This window comes from Passer montanus, unplaced genomic scaffold, assembly GCF_014805655.1.
Source record: "Passer montanus isolate IOZ18808 unplaced genomic scaffold, ASM1480565v1 scaffold108, whole genome shotgun sequence".
Classification (NCBI taxonomy): Eukaryota; Metazoa; Chordata; class Aves; order Passeriformes; family Passeridae; genus Passer; species Passer montanus.
This window is the reverse complement of record NW_024357392.1, coordinates 1,839,909-1,862,099: the sequence shown is the minus strand read 5'-3', so window position 1 is coordinate 1,862,099 and position 22,191 is coordinate 1,839,909. Positions and strand designations below refer to the sequence as shown.

Sequence of the window (22,191 nt, the reverse complement as noted above, 5' to 3'; positions counted from 1 at the left end):
ATGGCCTTTGCTGTTGATGTTTAATCACCAGTTTAAAAGAAAACAAAAAAAATCACTGCTGGAAAAGTTTGAAGTTGATATAACTAAAGTAGTAAACAATAATGAGGATGGACAACTGATCTACAGAAGTCCCTTGCCTGGTAAGCCTTGCTATTTTGGGCAACATATTTCATCACAGCAGAACCCAAGGCAGCCACCAAAGACCCAAACCTACCACTGAGGACAGATATGTGAGTAACATTCCAGGAACCAGCTTCAAACCTTCAAACCAGCTTGAGGGGCAACAGCAGCTCACATCAGGCTTCAGGAATCAGACAGGATATCCAACTGAACAGGCTCTTGCAGAGGTGACCCTTCAATGAAAGAAACTACTCTGTCTGTATGAACAAGGTGCCTGAAATTCAGGGAAGGATATTTCCACTGGCAGTGGCAATATTTCCTGTTCTGCTGTTTAAAAGATGCTGGCAAACTGAAAAAGGATGAGTAAATAGTTCTGAAAATAACTCATGGTTTTGGAAAGCTTGCTTTAAATTCAGAATTTTGCTGTGCAAATATATGTATATTTTAAAGCTAATAATCTTATTTTATTAGATACAATTTTAGGCTAAATGGACTGTGCTTATGGTCATATTGCTCAGTTTGTCAGATTGGTTGCTCAGTCAGGCTATACCTGATGCACAGCACTTAGACACATGTCCCAGATAAAAGTTTGTACTCCTGGCTGCAGAATAAATTAACTCCAGGACAAGATTAAGATACACATCATCCTTAACAAAAAACACTGGTACAGATGATGAAAACATGATGAGAAATCCTGATAATTCCTCACTGTGCCATTAGAGAACCTGGAGTGCAGAGTGTCCTCAAGTCCATTTGCCTCACTTTAAACTACACCTCACTGACCTTGTTACCAGGTTCAACATTCCTCAACCCTGATCTGCTTATTATAGAGTTCAAACATGCACCCAAAAGCACCAGCTGGTCAGCTGAGTCCCAGTTGCTGTCTGTGCATCCACTTGCAGCCACAGCAAGTAACAGGTGCATCCACTCCAGCTTTTTAGCTGCATGGGGATAACATTTTTTGAAGTAAGTTTCTCAGTTATTCCTGATTTACCATACTTTGTTTCATAGCATGGAACAGTTCTGGGTTGTAACTGGAGTGCTTTCACATTAAATCAAAGGAGATCTAGTTATGTGGGAAGGAGTCACCAGCTGGCAGAAGGAGATTTGATTTAGTTTAAATTAAAAGCACTACAGTGTACACAGGATGAGGGCTGAGCCTCCCATTTGCTTTCTCTAAAAATACCTTTTCCCCACACTCACATGAGCACAGCCACTGTGTATGCAGCCATTTATTCTTTACTGGTTAAGAAACTGACTGGAACTGTGAGCATCCATGGCTGCTGCAGCCCCAGCAACATCCCACAGCCACCACCAAAGTCCCTGTCCCACCCTTTCCCCACAAACCTGTGTCTTTGGGAGGTGATGTCTCACCAGGCCAGCACAGCACCCAGACCTTGCTCACTCACAGTTCCCACCTGAAGCCTTCACAGACCTTCCTGAGCAGCCTCTGGACAGCCCCCAGTCCCTGCTGCCTCTGAACTGGTGCCAGGGGGTCCTGGATTCCCTGGAGTGCTCAGATAACAGTGAACACTCAGGCTAAGTTCTTCACATAGCATGGAACAGTATTTCCTAAGTTTAATATTTCTGTGGATGTGAGGAATTGCTCAACACTTGACATTTTAATCATCAAAGAGCACTCCTGATTGTGGGAAATTCTAGATACAGGAGAAATCTTGGAATAAAAAGAAATTACACACTTCAGGTATGTGAATAATAAAGAGTCCTGACTGAGGGGAGCAGGAAAGCCATAGAGACAGCAGCAGCTGAAAATGGGGTGGAGCTCTTCAAGGTGCCCACTAGCAGCTGGTATCTTGACAGGTTCAGCACCAACAGCACCAGCCCAGTTTTGCTGTGTCATACTGGTATTTCAGGCACTAGAAAACAAAGAAAATATTTCCAAACTTATTTTTCTTGTGGTGAGATCCCATTCAAAAAAATTTGTTGGAAAACTCATATTTTCTTCCTCAGGAAAAGTTCAACTCCCAGTACATAGGAGAAATGAGTACCTGAGAAAGCCAGGGCTTCACTGTGAGGAAAAAGCAATCACTGGTTTTTAAGAATCTCTCCTGCTTTACAACCAAATGTGCCTTGCCTTAAGTCCCCAAGAACTGGATAAAGGTTTCTTACAGTTCCCTGTGTGGCCAAGTTGCATTTCTGTTAACAAAAGCAGCTTTTGTTTCCCAGTGGGCTCCTCAAAGGCTTTCTGCCAAAACTTTGAAAGAAAACTGTCCATTGAACACATATTTTACCAGGGAGATCTTTCTTTCCACAAATGTTCTTGGAATTTTGTTGTTGTTGTTCTGGGTGGGTCTTCTTTCTTTATTTATTTATATTATTTTTCCCAGAAATCTGAAAAGTTTTGGTTTGCATGAGTAAATTATTTATTCATTTTTGTGGGTTTCCAGTGAAAACAAATAAACAAAGCCAGAAACAATTACAGCTTGCCTGGCAAAGCAGTCTACATATTGTTGTGTAAGTGGGTGTTACGCTGAGGCTGAAATAACATGACTGATGATGGGATATTCTATCCTAAAATCAGCCTGCTATTTACCACGCAATCTGCCTCTGCCTATTTTCTTCTGGGTGCTCTCTCTTCCCTTTGATTACCCCAACAACAACACCAAAAAAACCAAAACAAAACAAAAACAAAAAAAAACCCAAACAAACAAACAAAAAAAAAACCAAAAAAAATATTAATACTGGGGTGATTTTGTATAGACATTGTTCAAATTTGGGAATTTGGGAGGGTGTTTTTGCATGCAGTTTCCTATATCTCAGAATTGTGATCTCTCAACAGTTCACAAGGCAGAAAAAATGGACTGAGAGAACCTTTTAAAAACTTTGAAAAGAAAATCAATCTCCTTATATGTTTGGTTTTTTTTATAATGCTACCGAGGAGTCCCTCAAACACTAAATAAAGAAAGAGAAACAAGTTTTCTTCTCACAATCCAGGTATCACATTATGCTATTTCAGAGTTCACAGGTTTATATAATGGATGTTTACAGATTTTCTGAAAAAGGCTCACTCAAAATTCTTCATGGCATCTACATTAAGTATTTACATTCAGGCCAAGAACGTCTTGTAAAATTTTAATAGTATACCTTCCTATTTAAAAAAAGACAGTAACTAAACCTCATCCCAAATTCTAGCTCTTATATGAAGCAAAACCTTCTAAACACTGTCTAAAGTGTCACTTCTTCCCAAGGCACATGGATGTTTATGCTCTTGTCCAAGGGGAGATAAACAGAGAAGCATACCACTCCATATTTGTAAATGTTAACTCTGCAAGGTAGAAAGTGGCTTCTGTATGCACCAGGCTTCTGTTCCTTCGCCGCTCCAAGAGCCATAATGTGACATATGGGAATGTGTAAATTGAAACAGCAGAGATAGATATGGTGGCCCTGCCACAGAAAAATGTGCAGTCATACTGCTGTGCTCCACAGCATCCTGACTGCAAGGAACTTCCTTGCTGAACTGCATCTTAGGTACCAGCCCAGTAGCTCAATAGAAAACCTGGGACAATTCCATGACTCTGTGGGGCAGTTCCACCCTCAGGTCCAGAGTATACCAAAAGTCGCTTTTCTACAGTGAGTAGGGACTGACTCTGCTACTGTGAGTGTGGTAGAAATGCTATTTCTCTAAAAATTTTCAAGAAAACACTATGAGAATTAATAAGCGAAACATGCTGAATGAGCAAGTGGATGTGGTATAAGGCCAAGGTACTCACACCAACAGGTAGAAGATTGAGCTCAAAGAACTCAAGGCCAGCCTTTTTTGTGTATATGTCATTCTAAAATAGACTTGTGCAAGAATTCTGGTTAATATAACACAATCTTTGCCAAATATACACTTCAAAAATAGCCATCAACTGTAGGCATACCTTGAGTGGTGTTACAGCTGTCTGGATTTTGTTATGCAAAGACTGTGATAAGTTATAACACACTGCCAGTGGAAAAAGGAGTGAAACTGAAAAATTGAGCTGCATAGAATTCTTGAATGAGAACTTAACAGGGAAGTTTAGACCATAACTGGCATGCTTTAATAAATCAGGGTACTTACTCACATGACTAAATATGGATTTAGGAGCTCCAGGGATGCAGATGTCTATTGTTTGGAGACTAAAACTACAGCTGGGCATCTAAGGCAAAAGTGACCAGCATGTAGATATTGATACTCTATGCAGAGAGGCCTGAATTTACAGACTCATCTTTTACAGTCTCAGTGCTGATTTCAGCTCTTAGTAGTCTTCATTTTCAGAGAAACTAATGGGGCATTTTTTGCAGTTCTGATAAACTGTGATCAATGGACTGTTGTCTGTCCCAAACTTCCATGTCTCCCAGTTTTAAAAGAATTCATCCAGCCTGTTTGATACCTAGCTCACAAGCTCAGCAAAGCAGAAGGTTTTGTATTATTACTGGGCAGAACAGTATTAACCTCAACTGAGACAAGTTATTAATTTGTGTTACCGTAAATTTGTTTATGATCAATCTTATTGATCCTTTTGCACAGACAAAAAGTATGCTGAGGACATGGTTGCTGCTGTTTTCAAATGAACACTAATTGTGCAATTTGGAATTTTTCTTTGACAGTTTGGAATTTTTCTTTTGTTGTAGGTTCGCAGCAAAAGCAAAGCAGCCAAGGCTGGACTGTGTGAGGGGGATGAGGTGGTGTCTATCAATGGCAAGCCTTGTGGAGACCTAACCTATGCTGAAGTCATTGTTCTGATGGAAAGCCTGACTGACGTCCTGCAGATGCTTATCAAGAGGTACAGGAATGCTCAGGATGCTTTGGTACAATTCAGTGAATCACCTGGAAAATGCTGGCTTTGAACCCACTCGTTTTGCAGACTTATACTGGGAGGTTCTGATAGTCCTGTTGGTAATGTCTGTAACTCTGCTTGGATGGAAAAGGAAGACAGAGAATTTGAGCTGAAGGAATTAATGTATATAATTTGAACAGCAGCAGTCAGGCACAGAATTAATAGTACAGTCTCCAAATGTAAGTATTAATACTTGCAAGGTGTCTACTACCATATATGCATACTGCAGAGCCTTGAGTTCAGTTATTCTCTGCACCCCTTTGAAACAGTGAAGTGTTGTTATTCCCCACAGATAGGGAAGTGAGGCTTACATTAAACAAAGGCTGCATAGATGGAGAAACTGTGCTACCCAGATATGCCTTGATGATGACATGGCAAATGGTCTTCTTGGGTGGCAAAATGTGTTAGTGGTCAGGAGGAGGAGAGGGTCTGGAAGTCATGAATTCTATTTCTGTAGCTGTTATCACCTCACTAGATGAGGTGGGGGGAGTCACAGCTCTCTGGCTCTCAGTTTCTGCCTTTGTAAAATAGTGAGAGGGAATTTCAGTTTTCTTTGAAAATGCTTTAAGTTTCTTAGAACAGAGAAGCTTCATGCAAACTTGCAAGCAGGCCAGCATTACTGCTCACTGAACAGACTCTATTCCAATGTCTGCTCTGTAATTGCCATCAGGGTAATAAAGGCAACCTGATTTCAGAGCCACCTACGGGAAAGCACATTGTCCCCAGACTGTGAATTCAGACAGGATGAACTCTGAGTTGCCTTCAGTGGGGGTAAGAAGAGGAAGAAAAGTCTTGAAACTCCCACACTCCTTGTAAGGACTCAAGGCTCCCCCCAGAGCTACTGCAGATCCCTCTCACAGACAGGACCAGGAAAGGATCAGAATTAGCCATGACAGCTACCAGAGCAGTGTCCCTGGAAAGGCTGAAAACAGGCACTTCTCTCTGGTTACCAGGCATGTCTATGCAGTATGTGAAATTCCGCATGGTTCCTGCAACCTGGAGAAAGGAGCTTTCCTCCAGTGTTTGGCAGTTCAAAGTGACAGTCTGTCTTCAAAACTACATGTTCTCAAGGAACATTTTATTTCTAACAGACATTTTGCATGGCCCGTGTGTACGTGTTGTCTGGGGCTGAGTAATAGATCACTGTGACAGGATCGGGGGGACAGTGGTAGCTGAGGATTTGAGCTTACCTTCCCCAGAGTGCACAGCTCGTGCTCCTGGTTCAGCAGGGGAGCAGCTGAGTGTTCCTCACGTGATAGCTGCATTCTTCTGCTTTTAATTCATAACGTGGCTATTGGAGCTGCACTTGTAAGAATGATATTTGTGGCTGACCAGCTGTCTTCTCTTCAGCCATAGAAATAGCTCCACATACTTTGACTCCTGCCTGTTGCTGTTCCATAACTGATATTTCAGTTGTCTGAAGGCCAAAGGATGCTGCAGCTGAAAGGGATTCTCCATTGCCCCTGCTAGAATGCATGGTGAACAGCAAGACATGTCCTGAAAATCAGAACCAAAACAGTGTTTACACAATATAATTCAGTGTTTCATGGAATTAAACCATGACAGAAATTTTAGGAAAATTGAAGTTGCTCAACACTCTGAAAATGACTAAAATGTCCTAAAGAAATTCACTGTGAGATTCTTTAAACTTCTCATCAGCTCATCTCTCCCAAATCCCAGTCCTTGCTGTCTATATCGTCTCAGGTATGGGAGAATGGACTGAAACACTTCTCTTCCACTTCCACCTCGTTTGTGGGTACTATCCCTCTCAGCACTACCCCCAGAAGGATTTTTCAGGGAGTGTCTTAGCATCCTTTGAGAGCAATGACAAGCAAATCCTTCCTTTCCTGAGTAGCCACTTGTTAACATCCACCTCAAGAAAATGCTGGAAAGCATGAGGAAAAAATAATTTAAGTGGCATTCCACTGGTGATCTTTATATCTAAGTATCTTTTGCTATTGGAAAGTCCCTGAATTTTTTTGCATGAAGGATAGATTTCCACAGACATTAATTGCTGACCTCATTTTGCTCTTACAGATCTTACTGGGAGGAAAATTGGGCTTTAAAAATAGTTTTTAAAATGCTACTTGGCCTTTGATGTCTACAAAAGTTTTCCCAATGCCATGTCAGCCACAGTGAGTTAGTGAGCACAGCAGTGCCCAGAAAGTGCTCAGTTTCCAGGATGAGAGGAAAGGACACCCTGCAGGGTGGGCACTCCCAGATGCCGTGCGGGGGAGCATCGCACTGACCTTCCCGGCAAATGCTGAGCACATGGATCCGGGAAACATGGAGAGAGGGGACACACACCAAAACACCAGCCTGGCCTTCTCACATCAGGGTTAGCAGCTCCTGGGCTGCTGCTGAGCCTGGAGAGAACATTTCTAGGGGGAAGAAGGGAGTGCTCAGTGCATGCCAACATGAAATACACCATGTAGGGAGGAAAAACATGAGCCTGTGACAAACCCTGCCATGCTGACTCCAGGAGTTCTGCTTCCTTCCTGGAATTGCACCAGGGCTGTTGTTCCTGCAGTGAGCTTGAAAGGCCTGAAACAGAAACAATCATTTGACAAACAGAATCTGAAATTACAATAAAGAAATCATAACCTGGCATTCTGCCTTTTGACAGAAGATACACAATTATGTCTATATAGAGTAGAAGTATATCCATATGTAGCAAGGGCCTTTTAAGGTGGAAATCTTTCTCTCCCACACATACACACAATCATTCAACTACCAATAAAGGCTAACATTTAGCTGGCCCAGCCCCCAGTCCATATCTTACAAGGAAATGTTTACAGATCTGTAATTTATCTGTGCTCGAGAGCAGTACAATTGATCATCCAAACAGCACCGTCCGATGGGATCCAGCAGCACTCACAAGGAACTCCCTAAATTAAAATCTGTCTGACCTGTACCAAGCCCCATATGTGGTGAAATGGATGTTACACCCCTGTGTTATTTGAGGCAGGCCCAGGCTGCCACAAGCAGTAAGCTGCATGTCTGAAAAGCAAGCGATATTGAAATTTCTTCAGCACTCTGACAGATTCATTCCTTCTGCTGTTTCTTCCAACCTTTATTTCTGGGAGGTTCCAAAGCTTCAGAATAGCCAGGGCTGCTTTTGATTTCAAAAACCTCTATAGTACTTGATATTAATACTTTACTGAGGACACCTACCACTTCCCTCATTTGAAAAAGTGCTTTGCTACCTTCTAGCAGATAGAAACTCTTAAGAAACTCTTAATGTCATGCTGCAGCCTTGCTGTACAGAGAACGTTTCTCCTCAAATGAATAGCACTCAATATGGTCCAGAGTACTGAAAGAAGGTGCTAAAAGTACACCAGGTGTTCTAAGAGCAGTAAATCATCATAACTGAGCCAGAGGAATTAACAGTTTAGAAAAAGGAGCTACACTGACATATATTGTAGGTTTTGTAAGTGAGAACAACATTTTCCAGTTGAAAATAGTATATTTTTAAATAGGTAGGAAATATTATATAGGTTCACTGCCCTTTTTTGCTGGCTCACCAGAATAGGCCCAGAATATTTCAACTAATCCCTAATATGATGATGATCCTCTCAGGAATTCTTTGAATGTATATTTCAAATATTCATTTCCTTCCTTCTGATCCTTATTCATTACTTTTCTATTCCTTAGAGTGTGAATGATTTGGCACAGGAGCCACATGTAAGGATGGTGCCTAAAACAGTTGCAGTAGTGGCTACAGAGCCAAAAATTAACCACTCCTGTTGTGTCATACAAAGTCAATTTTCTCATGGACATGTGAAATATGAAGTATTGTCTCAAAAGTCTCAGCAGCATTTCTCTGGAAATTTATAACAGAAATGTGTCTGTGAAAGCACATGATGTTAAGAATGATACAATTCCACATTTTAGGTTAGTAGTGGGGTCATAGTTCTACCAGAGTAATGTAATTTGCCTCTTACTGCACTGCTAAGTTGAAAAATTTTCAAAGATACAAAGATGCTTCTATTTAAGACGTCTACATTCTGGGAAAATTCTTCTATTTAAGTGGACCTGCTAGAAGGTGCCACAATTAATTAGGGTGGAGAAATACTATGCAGAAATTGATTTTGCAGTGGCTGTGTTTACAGAAGCTTAATTTCTTGAATTGTTTATGTATGTGCAGATCCTCCAGTGGAATAAATGAAACCTTGAACACTGAAAGAGAAAATGGGAAGCACGAGAACATAAAAATTGAGGATTATGGGGAGAACACCACCCTGCAACTGAACACAGCGCAAGAGATACCCCATGGAGATTTATGCATCACAGAGATTTACAGTGGGACTCACCACGGAGCAGCAGAAAGCAACACACACTTTGCTGAAACAAAACAAGAGACCACACAAAGCCACAGAGTTCCTCCTAAAGTGATAGGCACCCCCAAAGTGATCGTGACAGACGAGGCTGGTGTCAGAGAGACGACAGAAGAAGGGCCAGGTGCTGTGGTTGAGCTGCAGGTGTCCCTCTCAAATGACGCCCACAAGGCCACCAGTGCTCCTGCGGTGACTCTGTTGGGGACAGAAAAGCTCCCCCCTTCAGGCAGAGGACCCAGCGCCCAGCAGGGCGGGAGCAGCCCCCTCATCGCAGTTCCCCTGGCTGTGAAGGAGGGCAACATCCAGTGGTCAAACAAAGTAGTCCACTTTTCTAGCAGCAAGGAGGTCACGAGGATCCAAGGTGCAGCTCCATCTATCCCCAGGGTGGAGGTGATCCTAGACTGCTCGGACAGGGAGAAGGAAGCGCCCAGGTCTCCGTCTGAAAGGGGGTGTGTTGATTCTCAAGTAGAAGGAGGGCAGTCAGAAGCACCTCCTTCCCTCCTCTCCTTTGCAATCTCAGCAGAAGCCACAGTGCAGGGAGAAGACAGCAAGCACTCGGAAAAGGAACACAGACCTCTCAAGCACAGGGCAAGGCACGCAAGTGAGTATGTCCCATCTAATCATTTGCACTGCCTGGGGGCATCTTTTGTAGCTTTGGACATAATTTCAGGATTTAGAATGCATTAGAAAAAAAATGTTTAGAGATTTTTTTTCTGCAGTTTTCTAACTTTCCCTCTCTCTTTTTCTTTTAAATGATGTTTCTGTTCTTGCTTTATGTATTTTTTCAGGTTAATACAATGCTCCTGGTGATGAGCCAAGAGTGTACCCATGCCTTAACTGTGTTGAATAACTTTGCTCAGTAGACTTCCACTTTGAAATTAACTCATGACTTTGTTCAACTAAAAATACTTACTGAAAGGGCTGAACTCTGCTGGTCTTCTAACTCATATTCAGTGGCAATCTGTAAAATATTAACAAAAAGAGCAAGTTGCTTGCACATGTCTAAGTGAATCCTGTGGCTTTCTCCTTTTATAGCAAAAGCTTTGTGTTGTCATTTGCATCATATAAAACCAAAGCCATGCCACTGCTTTGGAAAGTTAATAAAAAAGTCTAGCAGCAAAGCTTGATGTCTGCAGAGGAGATTTTGACAGACACCAGCATGTGTACAACTGTTACATGATCCTTTTGGTTTTGTCAGCCTTCTCTAGACTGTAAAGTGAACATATTATTTCTCCTGACTCCCAGACCCAGAGGTCAGCTTCAAAATGTCCAAGAAGTCTACATGGAAGCAAACTTGCCACTGGAGCCAATATTGATTAACTGATTGTAGAGGTGTATTATTTATTAATTAATCTATTTATTTCTTTGTTATTTTATCCATCTGGGACCTTTCTATTGGTTGCTTGCTCCTTCCCAGCAATGTGAAGAATCCTGTCTGGGGATTTAGTAGCAGTATGTCAAAGGTGCTTGAATGTGTGCAGTGAGATACTGTAGCAACAAACTATTTCATATGCAGTGTTGGAACTCCTCTGCTAACCCACTGCTAATTCCTCTGGAAGCATATTTTTAGCATGATAACCATTTGTGTCTCATTGGCAAGTGGATTAGGCAGTTACTTATGCCTAAGTGTCTGTATGCAACCCACATATTTTGGGCATATTAAATGAAGTATAAAAGAAAAGTGCACATGCTTCACATTTTGGCTGTGAAGTCAGAACCAACTGTGGGACTATGCCTGCATTTCTTAGGGAATTACTTGCAGTGCCTGTCTTAAAAGGCAAAAGTACAAAGAATGAACTACTTTTACATGGTAAACTCTTCTTTCAAGAAGAAGTCCTGTCCTTTTTCCATGTCAGCTATGACAATCTCAGTCTCTTCTAAACTAGTGGCATGTCATTATCCTTAGGAGCCACTGATTTAATACAATTTTTGCATTATTATTATTATTATTATTATTATTATTATTATTATTATTAACGTGTCTACACATTAGAAAAATCAAATTGCTCAGCACAGTGAATGTTCCTAGTGCAGCAAATACTACACATGTTTTCTGCAAAAATAGAAGTTGTTATGCAGCATTTAAGTCTGAACCAGAGAAGAACTTTTATTGTGGGTGTTTAATCTCTTTAGCAGAAATTTTCTCTGTAAATATTATTCAGATTATATTTACCTGAATAAGTAGCACTCTAACACTAAAACCCATAGTTTTGGAAAATACCTTCAGTGACTATCATAAGCAATTGGATTATCACAGGACTGAGCCAAGGATTTTGTGATCCTGCTCTCCAACAATAAAATATTACGAATTGCAGGTTTGGGTGCCATGCTCTTTTCTCTTTTATAGATTCTTGTGAGGACCATTGGTCCAGTTGTGCAGTCATCTGGCATAATGGCAAAACTCCAATTGTCTTTAATAGGAGAAGTATCAGACTCCATCTACTGACATGGCTAAAAGGATCATGACTAGAAAACACATGGCATGGCTTTCTTTAAAAAGTTTGTTTAATTTATGCCAGAAAAAAAGATACTAAATAATTTATTTTTATCAGAGGCACATTTTTTCCTCGTGACTCTTGATTTAGTCAGGAAAAGCTTTAAATTCCAGGTTTTTTGAAGGGAGGAGTTATTAAAGCTGTCATTGATGAGGTTCAGTGGTAGGGCTCGAGGAAGGGAAAGCAGCAGGGACACCACCTGACTACCATTGCCTCATGAGGCACACACTCCATGTCCCATTACAAGGAAGAAGTCTCACTGATGTCCAGTGCTGCATCTGTTCCTCTTTCACATGACCTGATGAAAACCAGAAGTTTGTGCTTTCAGAAATATTGACATTGATACTCCAGTGAATACCTTTGAGAAGTTAGTTGAGTCTCCTTGGTTCTGTTCTTAAATTTGTATTAACTCTTGCCCCATTTCCCAAATAAATATCCTGTATATGTCATATCTAACAGAACTCGTATTTCAGGCAAATAATGCTTGTTTAAAGACTGAAACCTGCTTTCATTGCATACCATGGACAAACTCCCACATTTACCAAGGGGCTGAAAGTTAATGCTAGTATTTTCTGTGTATGCCCTTCTGGATGTATACTTGCATTTAAACAGCTAAGACACAGTAAAATATTGACTTTTAGCAAGTTTGCAATTTATAGGAGTAAAATAAGCACCCAAATGGCAGAAGCTGCTGCCACTGTGAAACAGAATCTGCTCATTTTGTCTCACATATTAAGCAGTCATGGGCTTGCCTGGCTGGGAATGTCTTCTGTAAGCCTAGGAACTTGTAGTGAAATACTTGGAAAATACCAGACCAGAAGCTGGATAAATGAGAAAATAACACCTGCCAGTTGGTGCTGGGAATAAAAATTAAGAATGCTAGAAATAAAGACATGTGTAATGTTCCTGTTGAGCTAAGACAATCCTAAAGAAAATTATGTAGCCTTTGAAGTTAGATGGGTGTGTCTCCAAGGAACGCTGGGTATGGAATTTATAACGCAGCTGATACTGTGAGAAAAACTCAAGTATAATGAACTTTCCATACAAAATAAAGGTTTTCATATTTAATATATTTCAGTACAGAAAAATGCACTTGTTAGTCTCCTTGCAGTTTCGTGGGCCGCATGAATTTAACGTGCACTCTGATTCCTTCCACAGGGCTCCGACGAAGCGAGAGCCTGTCAGAGAAGCAGGTGAAAGAAGCCAAATCTAAATGTAAAAGCATTGCACTGCTGCTGACGGCAGCTCCCAACCCCAATTCCAAGGGGGTGTTGATGTTCAAGAAGCGCCGCCAAAGGGCGAGAAAATACACTTTAGTCAGCTACGGGACTGGGGAGTTAGAACGTGACGAGGACGAGGAGGAAGAGGGTGAAGGTGAAGAGGGGGACAAGGAAAACACTTTTGAGGTGAGTTTGCTTGCAACGAGTGAGTCGGAAATAGATGAAGATTTTTTCTCTGACATTGACAAGGACGGCAAGATCGTGACGTTCGACTGGGACAGTGGTCTGCTCGAGGTGGAAAAGAAGACAAAGAGTGGAGAGGAGATGCAGACGCTTGCAGACAGCACAGGGAAGGGGGCCCTCATGTTCGCCAAGAGGCGGCAGAGGATGGATCAGATTACGGCAGAGCAAGAGGAGATGAAGGCAAGCACAGTGCAGACAGAGGAGCACAGGGAAACCACCATGACAGAGAACTTCCAGAAAGTGAGCTCTTCTGCCTATCAATCAAAAGAGGAGGAAATGTCAAGACAGCAGAGCTGTGTGAGCAAAAGCTACACAGACGTGAGCCAGAATCACAGCAAAGTGGTACAACAAAATGGCTTTGGCTTAGCACCTGGCACAAACCTCTCTTTTCAGTCCTCTGGAACTCAAAAGGCAGCATCTTTGAATAAAACAGCAAAACCCTTCCCTTCTGGAGTTCAAAACCGAGCAGCTGCACCATTTTCACCTGTAAGAAATGTCACCAGTCCCCTTTCAGATGCAGCAGCACCACCTCCTTACTGCTCTGTCAGCCCACCAGCTGAGGCTTTCTACAGACCTGTCTCAGCTCCTGTGGCCAGCAAGGCTGCCCCGCCCGCGTGGGCACCCACCGAGCCCACGGAACACATCGCGTCCAGGGATGAAAGGATTGCTGTGCCAGCGAAAAGGACTGGGATACTGCAGGAGGCAAAGAGAAGAAGCACTTCCAAACCTATGTTCAATTTCAAAGATGCACCCAAAGTAAGTCCTAATCCTGCCCTGTTGTCCCTTGTGCACAATGCAGAGGGCAAAAAAGGAACTGGAGCTGGTTTTGAGTCAGGACCCGAAGAAGACTACCTCAGTTTGGGAGCAGAGGCTTGCAATTTCATGCAGACTCAAGCATCTAAACAAAAGGCTCCTCCTCCTGTTGCTCCAAAGCCTTCACTCAAGGTGTCTCCTTCTCCCAGTACTCCAGTTTCACCGGTTTGGTCACCTTCAGCTGCAGCTTCCAACAAGCGTCCTTCTTTCCCAGCACCAGCCTCACCTCAGGCAGCGTATCCTGCACCACCCAAATCTCCACAGTATCCTCATTCTCCTGTCCATCCCCCAAGCACTCTCGACCTTGCTGGTCCTTTCAAAGGGCCTCAGACCAGCCTGGCAAGTCCAAACGTTCCCCGCAAGGCAACACCAGTCACCCCAAGTGCTGGAGAAACAAAGCCTCCCTTTGAGATGCCACCAGCTATGAGTGGGAAAGGAGCACAGCTGTTTGCCAGGAGGCATTCCCGAATGGAGAAGTATGTGGTGGATTCAGAGACTGTGCAGGCAAACATGGCACGAGCTGCATCTCCAACTCCATCTTTACCAGCTTCTTGGAAATATTCATCTAATGTCCGAGCACCTCCACCTGTCGCTTACAACCCCATCCACTGCCCGTCTTACCCTCCTGCTGCTACCAAGCCTTCCTCTAAGGCCCCTGCTGCTACCAAAAACACAAAAAGAAAACCTAAGAAAGGTCTCAATGCTTTGGATATCATGAAACATCAACCTTATCAACTCGATCCGTCTTTATTTACTTTCCAACCTCCTAAGGAAAGCCTTGCCATGAAGCAGACATCGAAGCTGTCCCCTTCAAAGCAAACACTGCCTTTACCTACCTACCTTCCACCTGGTGCTGGCTCTCCTACCAGGGCCCGGCCCTCTTCGGTGTACTCCGTGCCAGCCTACAGCTCCCAGCCTTCGTTCCCGTCCAACGCCTCTCTCCCAGGGAATGAATCCTATTCACCCACAGGCTACTCTGCGTTCTCTAAGCCAGAAAGCACCACGTCCTCTTTGTTTACTGCTCCGAGGCCAAAATTTTCTGCCAAGAAAGCTGGCGTCACTGCACAGGTGTGGAAGCCATCGGTTATTCAAGAGTAAACCTGGTTTCTAAGCAGAAACTTAGTGTCCATTTTGCTTGCAGTCACTGGTTTGCAGTGGTCACCTGGCACACAGTGTGCCAGTGGTATTCCTTAGCTTACTTAAGAATGTCAGATGTATCACCTCAAATCTGGGTCCAAAATATTTGAACTTTTTAAAGGAATCAAAATAGATCTAAAATTTTTAGCACATTTATGCATTTTATTAGGTGCTCTATGGAGATGACATCCTGAAATGGAGAGGTGCCATTGCATGAAGTGAGCAGGACACTAGGTTTTTGTTTTAGGACTACAACAATAGAAACAGTGAGCAATGTTCCTGGTATGTCAAATTAACAGAGAACAGCTTTCTTCCTGTCCCTCTCCCCAACTGTGTTCTAATGACCTAGGGATTAGAGGACTTTGGTGGTTTTTTTTTAAGAAGTGCCTTCTTAACTAATAGTAATATGTATTATTAACACAGCATAAAATAGATAAAATGTTAGACTCTGACTGATCACTAGCAGAACACAACTGGATAGACCTTTGGCCTGCACAGAGATTAATGGAATTCACTCAGAATCTGTCCTGGCTCAAGGGTCCTTCCACAGGAATCTGATTGATCAGCCAGGGGCTTAGCTTGTAAGCTATGTGGATCAGCTGTGATCCAAAATCGTGAATTGCCTCTGTGATTTCACAGAGAACATGCTATAAGAGATGCTGGAGTGTTATAAAGACTAAAAAGAGGTGGAAAGACAGCTGGACAAATTATTTAAAATTTCCCATTTTGGGGAAATTTCACATCCCACATGCAGGCATATTTAACCAGAGTTTGCCTTGAACCCAGCAAGTACGAGAGAAGCCTGTAAATCAAAATTATTGAGCAGTCAGAGAACTGAGCTGGGTTTTGCAGCTACAATGTAATGAACTAGTTTCTTGTGAAAGCACATTGACTGAGAACTGGAGGGCTGCCTGTAGTGTAGAGTGCTGATTCTTGCTCCCAGAGAACTCTGTGCCACAGAAATTACCAGTAAATCATGATTATGACCATGTCTTCCTACTGGCCTCTTATACACTTTTATTTTTTTTCTCTTGGGCCTCTACAGTGCTTCTTCCCACTTTAAACCTTTTTACTCTGGTCTTTTGCTTGCCATACTGGGGGCTAAGGATTGAAATACTGCTACTGGGGAGAACTTTTAAGAACCTGTGGTCTTGAAATGTACTGTATAATCCTGCAGTGACTCTAGAGTGAATATTTGAGTAGTTTAGCATGGCTTTCATCAGCATCAGTGGTGCTACGGCTAAAACAAGGTGCTGTTTCTCACAACTAAGGGAATCAAAATCCATCCCAGGCGTGAAGCTAAAGATTAAAGCATAACTCTGTGAATAAAAGTGGCAGAATCTGTTGGTATATTTGTTTAAACTATCATTCAGCTAGCTACAGACCAGATTATAGACCTTGTATATCATAGCAGGGTTTGTAGAACCATCTATCTCGATGAAGAAAACATTCCTAAGTATGAACAAAATCTCTGTAGTTTGGTCCCACGATGGTAACTCAAACTGCAATCAAAAATGAGAAGAATGCATTTGGTTGCACATGCAGAAAGCAGGCTGAATTCAAACTCTAATCAAACCCTCCTATGAATTTTGGACCTCCAAAATTCTACTCTCCCCTTTAAATTTTTGCTTGGGATACTGACTGAATTAGAAGAAAATGATCAAGGGGTCCATCTCCCCCTTAAAATTCAGAAAAAATATATAAAATTCAGAGGGAAAACAAATGGAAAACTCAATAAATATTTATACTGCATTTACCTGGAAATGGAAAGTAGCAATATTTTAGTCCTTTTGAGATCTCCCTTCTACCTGTTTTCCACTGTCAATATCTGTACTTTTCTTCTATCATTAAACTTGTCCCTTTCCTCTCTGCCTGTTTGTGGCTTTTTTCTTTGGTTTGGCTGCTATTTTTTTGTTTTACTTCCATGTACAGACTGACAGTACATTTTTGGGGAAAGTCTATTTCCTATGCTAGCCTGTTTATACCAAAGCTCCTCTCTCCCCTTCCCCACCCCTTTCCTCTTCCCTTTGCTCCCTCCTTTCTTCCCCTCTTTCCAAGTTCAGTCTGGAGTTGAACACACTATTTTAGGTAGACTTTAAGACACCAGTACGTACTTGGAATAAAGATCGCCCACCAAACGTAAGTAGTGCTATGAAGAGGCACAGAAATCCAATCAGCCTCATATTGCCTTCCATGATTTTGCTTAGTCTCCTCCTGTAAAGCACACCTGTAAATTATAATCATGCTTCTGTACTTGTCCCCCCCCCACCAAAAGAATATTTCTCTAATGAGGACATTTGTGGCACCTTTGTCCTTCCTCCACGAGTGCTGGCTCCGAGACACAGGAGCTTAGAAAGTGCATCTGTGCTGAAAAGCTGAATTTTGATCACATTTGCATTCAAATACAAGTATTATATATGGCCTAGAACAATGACAGAAGGATTTTTAAAGCACCAGTAAGAGTTAAAAACAAAAGTCTCAATGACATTAGTGCTCTTAACTCAGTTCAGACCTTTTGAAAATCTAATTCAAAGCCCAGCTCTGAATTCAATTTCTTATATACACATCATCCTACACACATGGCACTTGGATCCAACTTGGCTTCAAGGCTCTTTTTACTGATCAGGTAAGTCTTTAACTCTTATTCATATTTCAAAGGACTGCTCTGCCTAAATTAACAGGTTTATCCAAGATGTAATCTCTTATGAAGCAGACATTTAGAGGAAAGATAAGCTGTCATGGGTCCAGACGAAAAGCTAAAGTCAAACATAGCTGAAATGTCAAGGAAATTGATTGTTTGTATAGAGGAGCCATCTGAAATTTCACTTGGAAAGGGCAGTGATCTTTTGTAAATGGTTTTCTGAAGAAGCTATTAGAATTATTTTATATGATATGGAAAGGCTGCCATGATACAATTGTCATTTTTGCTATGGAAGCATATTTAACAATGAATTTTAAGCCATGTCCAATAACAATACTTCCAGTATGTTTATATTAAAGGAGGAATTTAAGTGTTTTATGACACATTTAGTTAGCACAGACTGGAAGTATTATAATGCACCAGTTTTGATCTCACGTTCTAGACAGCCTTTTCATAAAAATAGCTACCTCAATCAAGGGTTACTATATCTTCAATTTATGATTAAGTTATAAACATCCTGCTATATAACTGAATTGAAAATTTTGTTTTGGAGATGAGTGGCTTTCAGACAAACAGTTAAAATTTCTGCTGCAAAAATAAAAGACAAAATTTAGTTCTTCAACAAAGAAGAACTTCAACAAAGCTTAACTCCTCCTCCCTTCTCTAGAGAAACCACTTTTACCATGTTCCTTGAGAAAAATTAATAGATTATGAATCAACCAGAAAGAGATTTCAATTAATTTTTCCTGTAGGAACATTTATAACATAAATATTACCATCTCTTACAAGTAAGCCTCATTCCTTTGCTTTCTGCTCTTCTAAGGAAGAAACAAAAAATAAGAGGTTGAGGTACCATCAGGCTCCAAAAATAATGGGAAGCGTGGATCTTGTATGTGGTTCAGATAGAAAAATTAGTGCAAAGTGGCAAAGCAGCAATTTTGAGAGAAAATACTGCTGGGATTAGAGGGAGGCAAGGTGGGGGGACAAAACTCCATAAAAAAAAGAGTGACTACACAGGATAAAATACCTGTCAGAGGATTTTGAAATTCTGAAGGTAAAAGAACAGCAAGAGGGGCTCATCTGTTCTGCATATAGAGACAGCTGACTATTTCCAGACATTTCCTGAATTTTTTTTCTGTTGAACTCTGATAAAAGATGACTTCACACCAGATGATGTGATCTGGGAGGAGCATTGCTTATCAAGTATCCAAGATGAGAGCTCAACAAAGGACCAGCCTGAATCTCATGTGCTGCTGCTCTGTTCTGGAGTGGGGAATGCTCTGTACACTGTGAGGCAGGGGAACAGCAGGGAAATGATGACAACTAACACTGTGCAAAATGTCTCTCCTCTCTTTTTTCCAGGATCCTTTTCCAGATTTGCTAGCTTTAAGATTCCAAACCCTTTGGTTCTAAAAAGGTTCCCTCTTCCAGTCTTGCCTTTTTACATGATGCAGCTTTCTGTACCTGAACAGAAACACTCAGAAACATTCAAACACCCGGGATTCCACTGATTGCTTTGGTGGTTTGGCACAGCAAGTGCAAATCTTAATTACACAGCTTGGCATAACGGTATTTTATAATGGCTCTGCTCAGCTTGGAATGGAAACACTATACAAAGAAGAAACTTGACAAGATCTTCAAAACCCTGTGAATTCAGAAGCTCTGAATGAACTCACTGCTGGTAGATCTCTTGGAAAAATATGTAAGCCTGGTAATTTCATGGCAGCCTTGGTGCCCCCATCACAACTTCACAGTACCCATGACAACCACTGGTCTTATTTTACAATAGACATTACTTTTGCATGCCATTACATAAAGGAGAAGTTGGGATCACTCAAGAGTTATGTTTGACAAGTGGTTTTCAGGCTGGTTTCTTACTAAAGGAAGGCCTTCAGGTTTTCATCAAATGATTTAAAAAGTAGAAAAAATCCTGAAGCTCTATGTTGAAATGATCTCTACAGATGCAGACATGAACTCTTCCTTTATGATCTAAGACAAACCATATGACAGTAATCCCATGGGTTTAATATTTGCTTCCTTAAGTAAGGCAGGCAAAGACTTTTTCTTTGTGTGCTAATCAAGTCTCCAGTTATCCTCTACAGCATTTAAAGGAAAAATCTATTCCTCATTGTAATGATCTTCACAAACTTTTTACTTGCAATGCATGTGAAACCTGCACAAACATCTGTGTTAATATAATAACTGCACACTCCCTTAGGCTGAGAAAACTCAGCTATGAGAGAAATAACTTCCTGAATTTACAGATTAACTGTCCGGATGAAGGCTTCCTTTGTGATGAATTAATGTAAAACCAGCATTTTCAAACAAGAATCCTCATTCTTTTGTACATTTTAAAAACAGAAATCTTAAACCAAAGACTCCCCTCATAACTCCAGGCAATTCAAAGATAAGATGCTATGAAAACAACCAGGTAATTTCTAAATAGGTGTCAAGACTGAACTGTCGAACAGATGGGGTGTTTCTCTTGATGTTTCCATCTAGATCTGAAACAGCAGATTGTAATGTTTTTAAGAAACATACAACAAACAGAAGAAAAGGAGGAACATTACAGAAGTAAAATACAATTACAAAAGGTGACATGGAGCACAACATTCAGTTTCAGTGAGTCTTAACTGATTGAGAAGCAAAGAATTCAGCACATTTATATTATAAGCAAAAGTTTTCATACAGCAAAAACCTATGGACAAATATTTTCAGTTTTTTAAAAGAAAATTCTTTTTTCCCCAAAACCCATAAATAACTGCTAGCGATTTTTGGCTTTGATTTGTGAGAATGTTACTCCTCAGAGCCTCACTGTGCAGGTTGCTGTTGGTACATGGCTCTATGCTGCAAACAAAAGCAAAATATCTGGAATCTGGGTACACTTGGTTTTCTTCCTAGAGTACTGAAGTGGTAGTGATGCAAGCACCTGACACTCTGTATATAGAATTATGAGAAAAACAATATTAAACACTGCTGTTTGCATTGCAAAGCGAGGCACCTGGAATTCTTGTTGCCTGTCTCAGCTTAATCCAATCTCCTTGGTTTGTGTGGCCAGAACATCTGCAATCATGTCACATCTGGTTCTTTTTGCTGTAGGACTCCATCCAAGGATTCCCATCTGACAAACAGCTCTTTGCTGCTTTGTTTTGACAACATTCTGTGCTCAGTACCATTCCTTACTCAATGCACACTCTTCAAAAGGTGCCCTTCATACTGAATTATTTTCTTACAGATTTCTGCTGTTAGCACCCAAATCATTCAGAAGCCAGGGTTCATCTTTACACTGTTGCATTCTACAAATGAGTAAATAATGCAGGGGTTGAGCAGCACTGACACCAGGGCACTCTGTGGCCCTGGGTGTCCAGTTCAAGGCATTTCAAGGCATCTCCAGAGCTCAGCCGCACATGCAGCAGTTACTCTGTCAATGTGATCCTTAACATCCCTCTGTGAGTGTTAACAGCTGGCAGACTCCAGGTGGAATTCCAGAAATGGAACCCTCAGTGACCAGTTATGAATTCCAACCCACAAAACCACCTTTTTTTACAATATACTCCTGTGTTAGAGAACCCTAATATTTCCTAAATGAATCCCTGAAATGGCACTGGTGGTGCAGAAATCCTGAAATTTAATCCAAATGCATCCGCACTGGGCAATGGTGCTTTCATTTCAGAGCTTTGGAACAGCTGACCTGCCAACTTAACTAGCCTTGCTTTGAGGTAGCTTTTTAAGAGCCAAAATAAACCCTGGAATACTATCATGGAGCACACTGTAACAGGGGGTTGAACCACCAGATACTTGTAGGAATGAATGAATGAAACCCTCCTCCCTCACAGGATTTGGGGCTGGAACAGCTGTGCTCCTGTTGAGCCTGCATAAAGCTCTCAGCATGACTGTTCACACCCAGGACATTTACACTGAAATATGGGACATTTGAGACACAAAGATTTCTGTCAAACCACTTCTAAAGCAGGTACAGGTACCACATCTCAAGGTAGAAAGGTCAGAAAATAGGACCAAGTTTGCACTGGTAGCTGTGCAATCTAAAATCCAGAAGGTGGCAGCAAATATTCTTCCTTACAAGAAATAAAAGGTTCGTTGCAAGGAAATCTAAGGTACCTACGACAAAAAGTTTCAGATATTTGCTTTCTGTAGGCATAAGTGTACTGTAGTTAGAGAACTGCATAAAGATAAAGATTAAATGAAAATGAAAAGCTGATTTTCTTTCATTTGCACAGGTACAAAGTGAGCTAAGTAAATAATTTATGACAAGTCAGCAATAGTCTTTTGGTTTTTTAACCAGGCATTTTGCAGTAGTGAAGACCTAATTCTAATAATTTACTTTCCTCTTCTATCATTACT

General features: G+C 41.3%; 1 protein-coding gene and 1 long non-coding RNA gene across 6 annotated transcripts in view; one reads left to right on the top strand and one right to left on the bottom strand.

The window, feature by feature from the left end:
• The window catches only part of SYNPO2 (synaptopodin 2), a 77,671-nt gene that overhangs the window by 46,558 nt on the left and 8,922 nt on the right, over window positions 1-22,191 (top strand). The window contains exons 2-4 of one of the 3 annotated variants that reach the window (XM_039722619.1): window positions 4,738-4,889; window positions 9,091-9,881; window positions 12,934-15,119. In XM_039722619.1, the coding sequence (XP_039578553.1) occupies window positions 4,738-4,889; window positions 9,091-9,881; window positions 12,934-15,119 (3,129 nt within the window). Of the gene's footprint in view, window positions 1-4,737; window positions 4,890-9,090; window positions 9,886-12,933; window positions 17,058-22,191 lie in introns of those variants that run through there. The other 2 variants (XM_039722609.1, XM_039722616.1) reach the window with 2 other exon arrangements.
• LOC120508742 lies at window positions 640-15,021 on the bottom strand. Of its 3 annotated transcripts, none has more exons than XR_005629059.1 (5): window positions 14,892-15,021; window positions 7,407-7,487; window positions 7,193-7,324; window positions 6,134-6,440; window positions 640-1,997 (listed from the first exon to the last, which is right to left on the bottom strand). It is a non-coding gene; the product is annotated as an uncharacterized LOC120508742 (long non-coding RNA). The 3 variants fall into 3 exon arrangements; XR_005629058.1 differs by lacking the exon at window positions 7,193-7,324 and adding an exon at window positions 10,194-10,241 and having other exon boundaries at window positions 14,892-15,008; XR_005629057.1 differs by lacking the exon at window positions 7,193-7,324.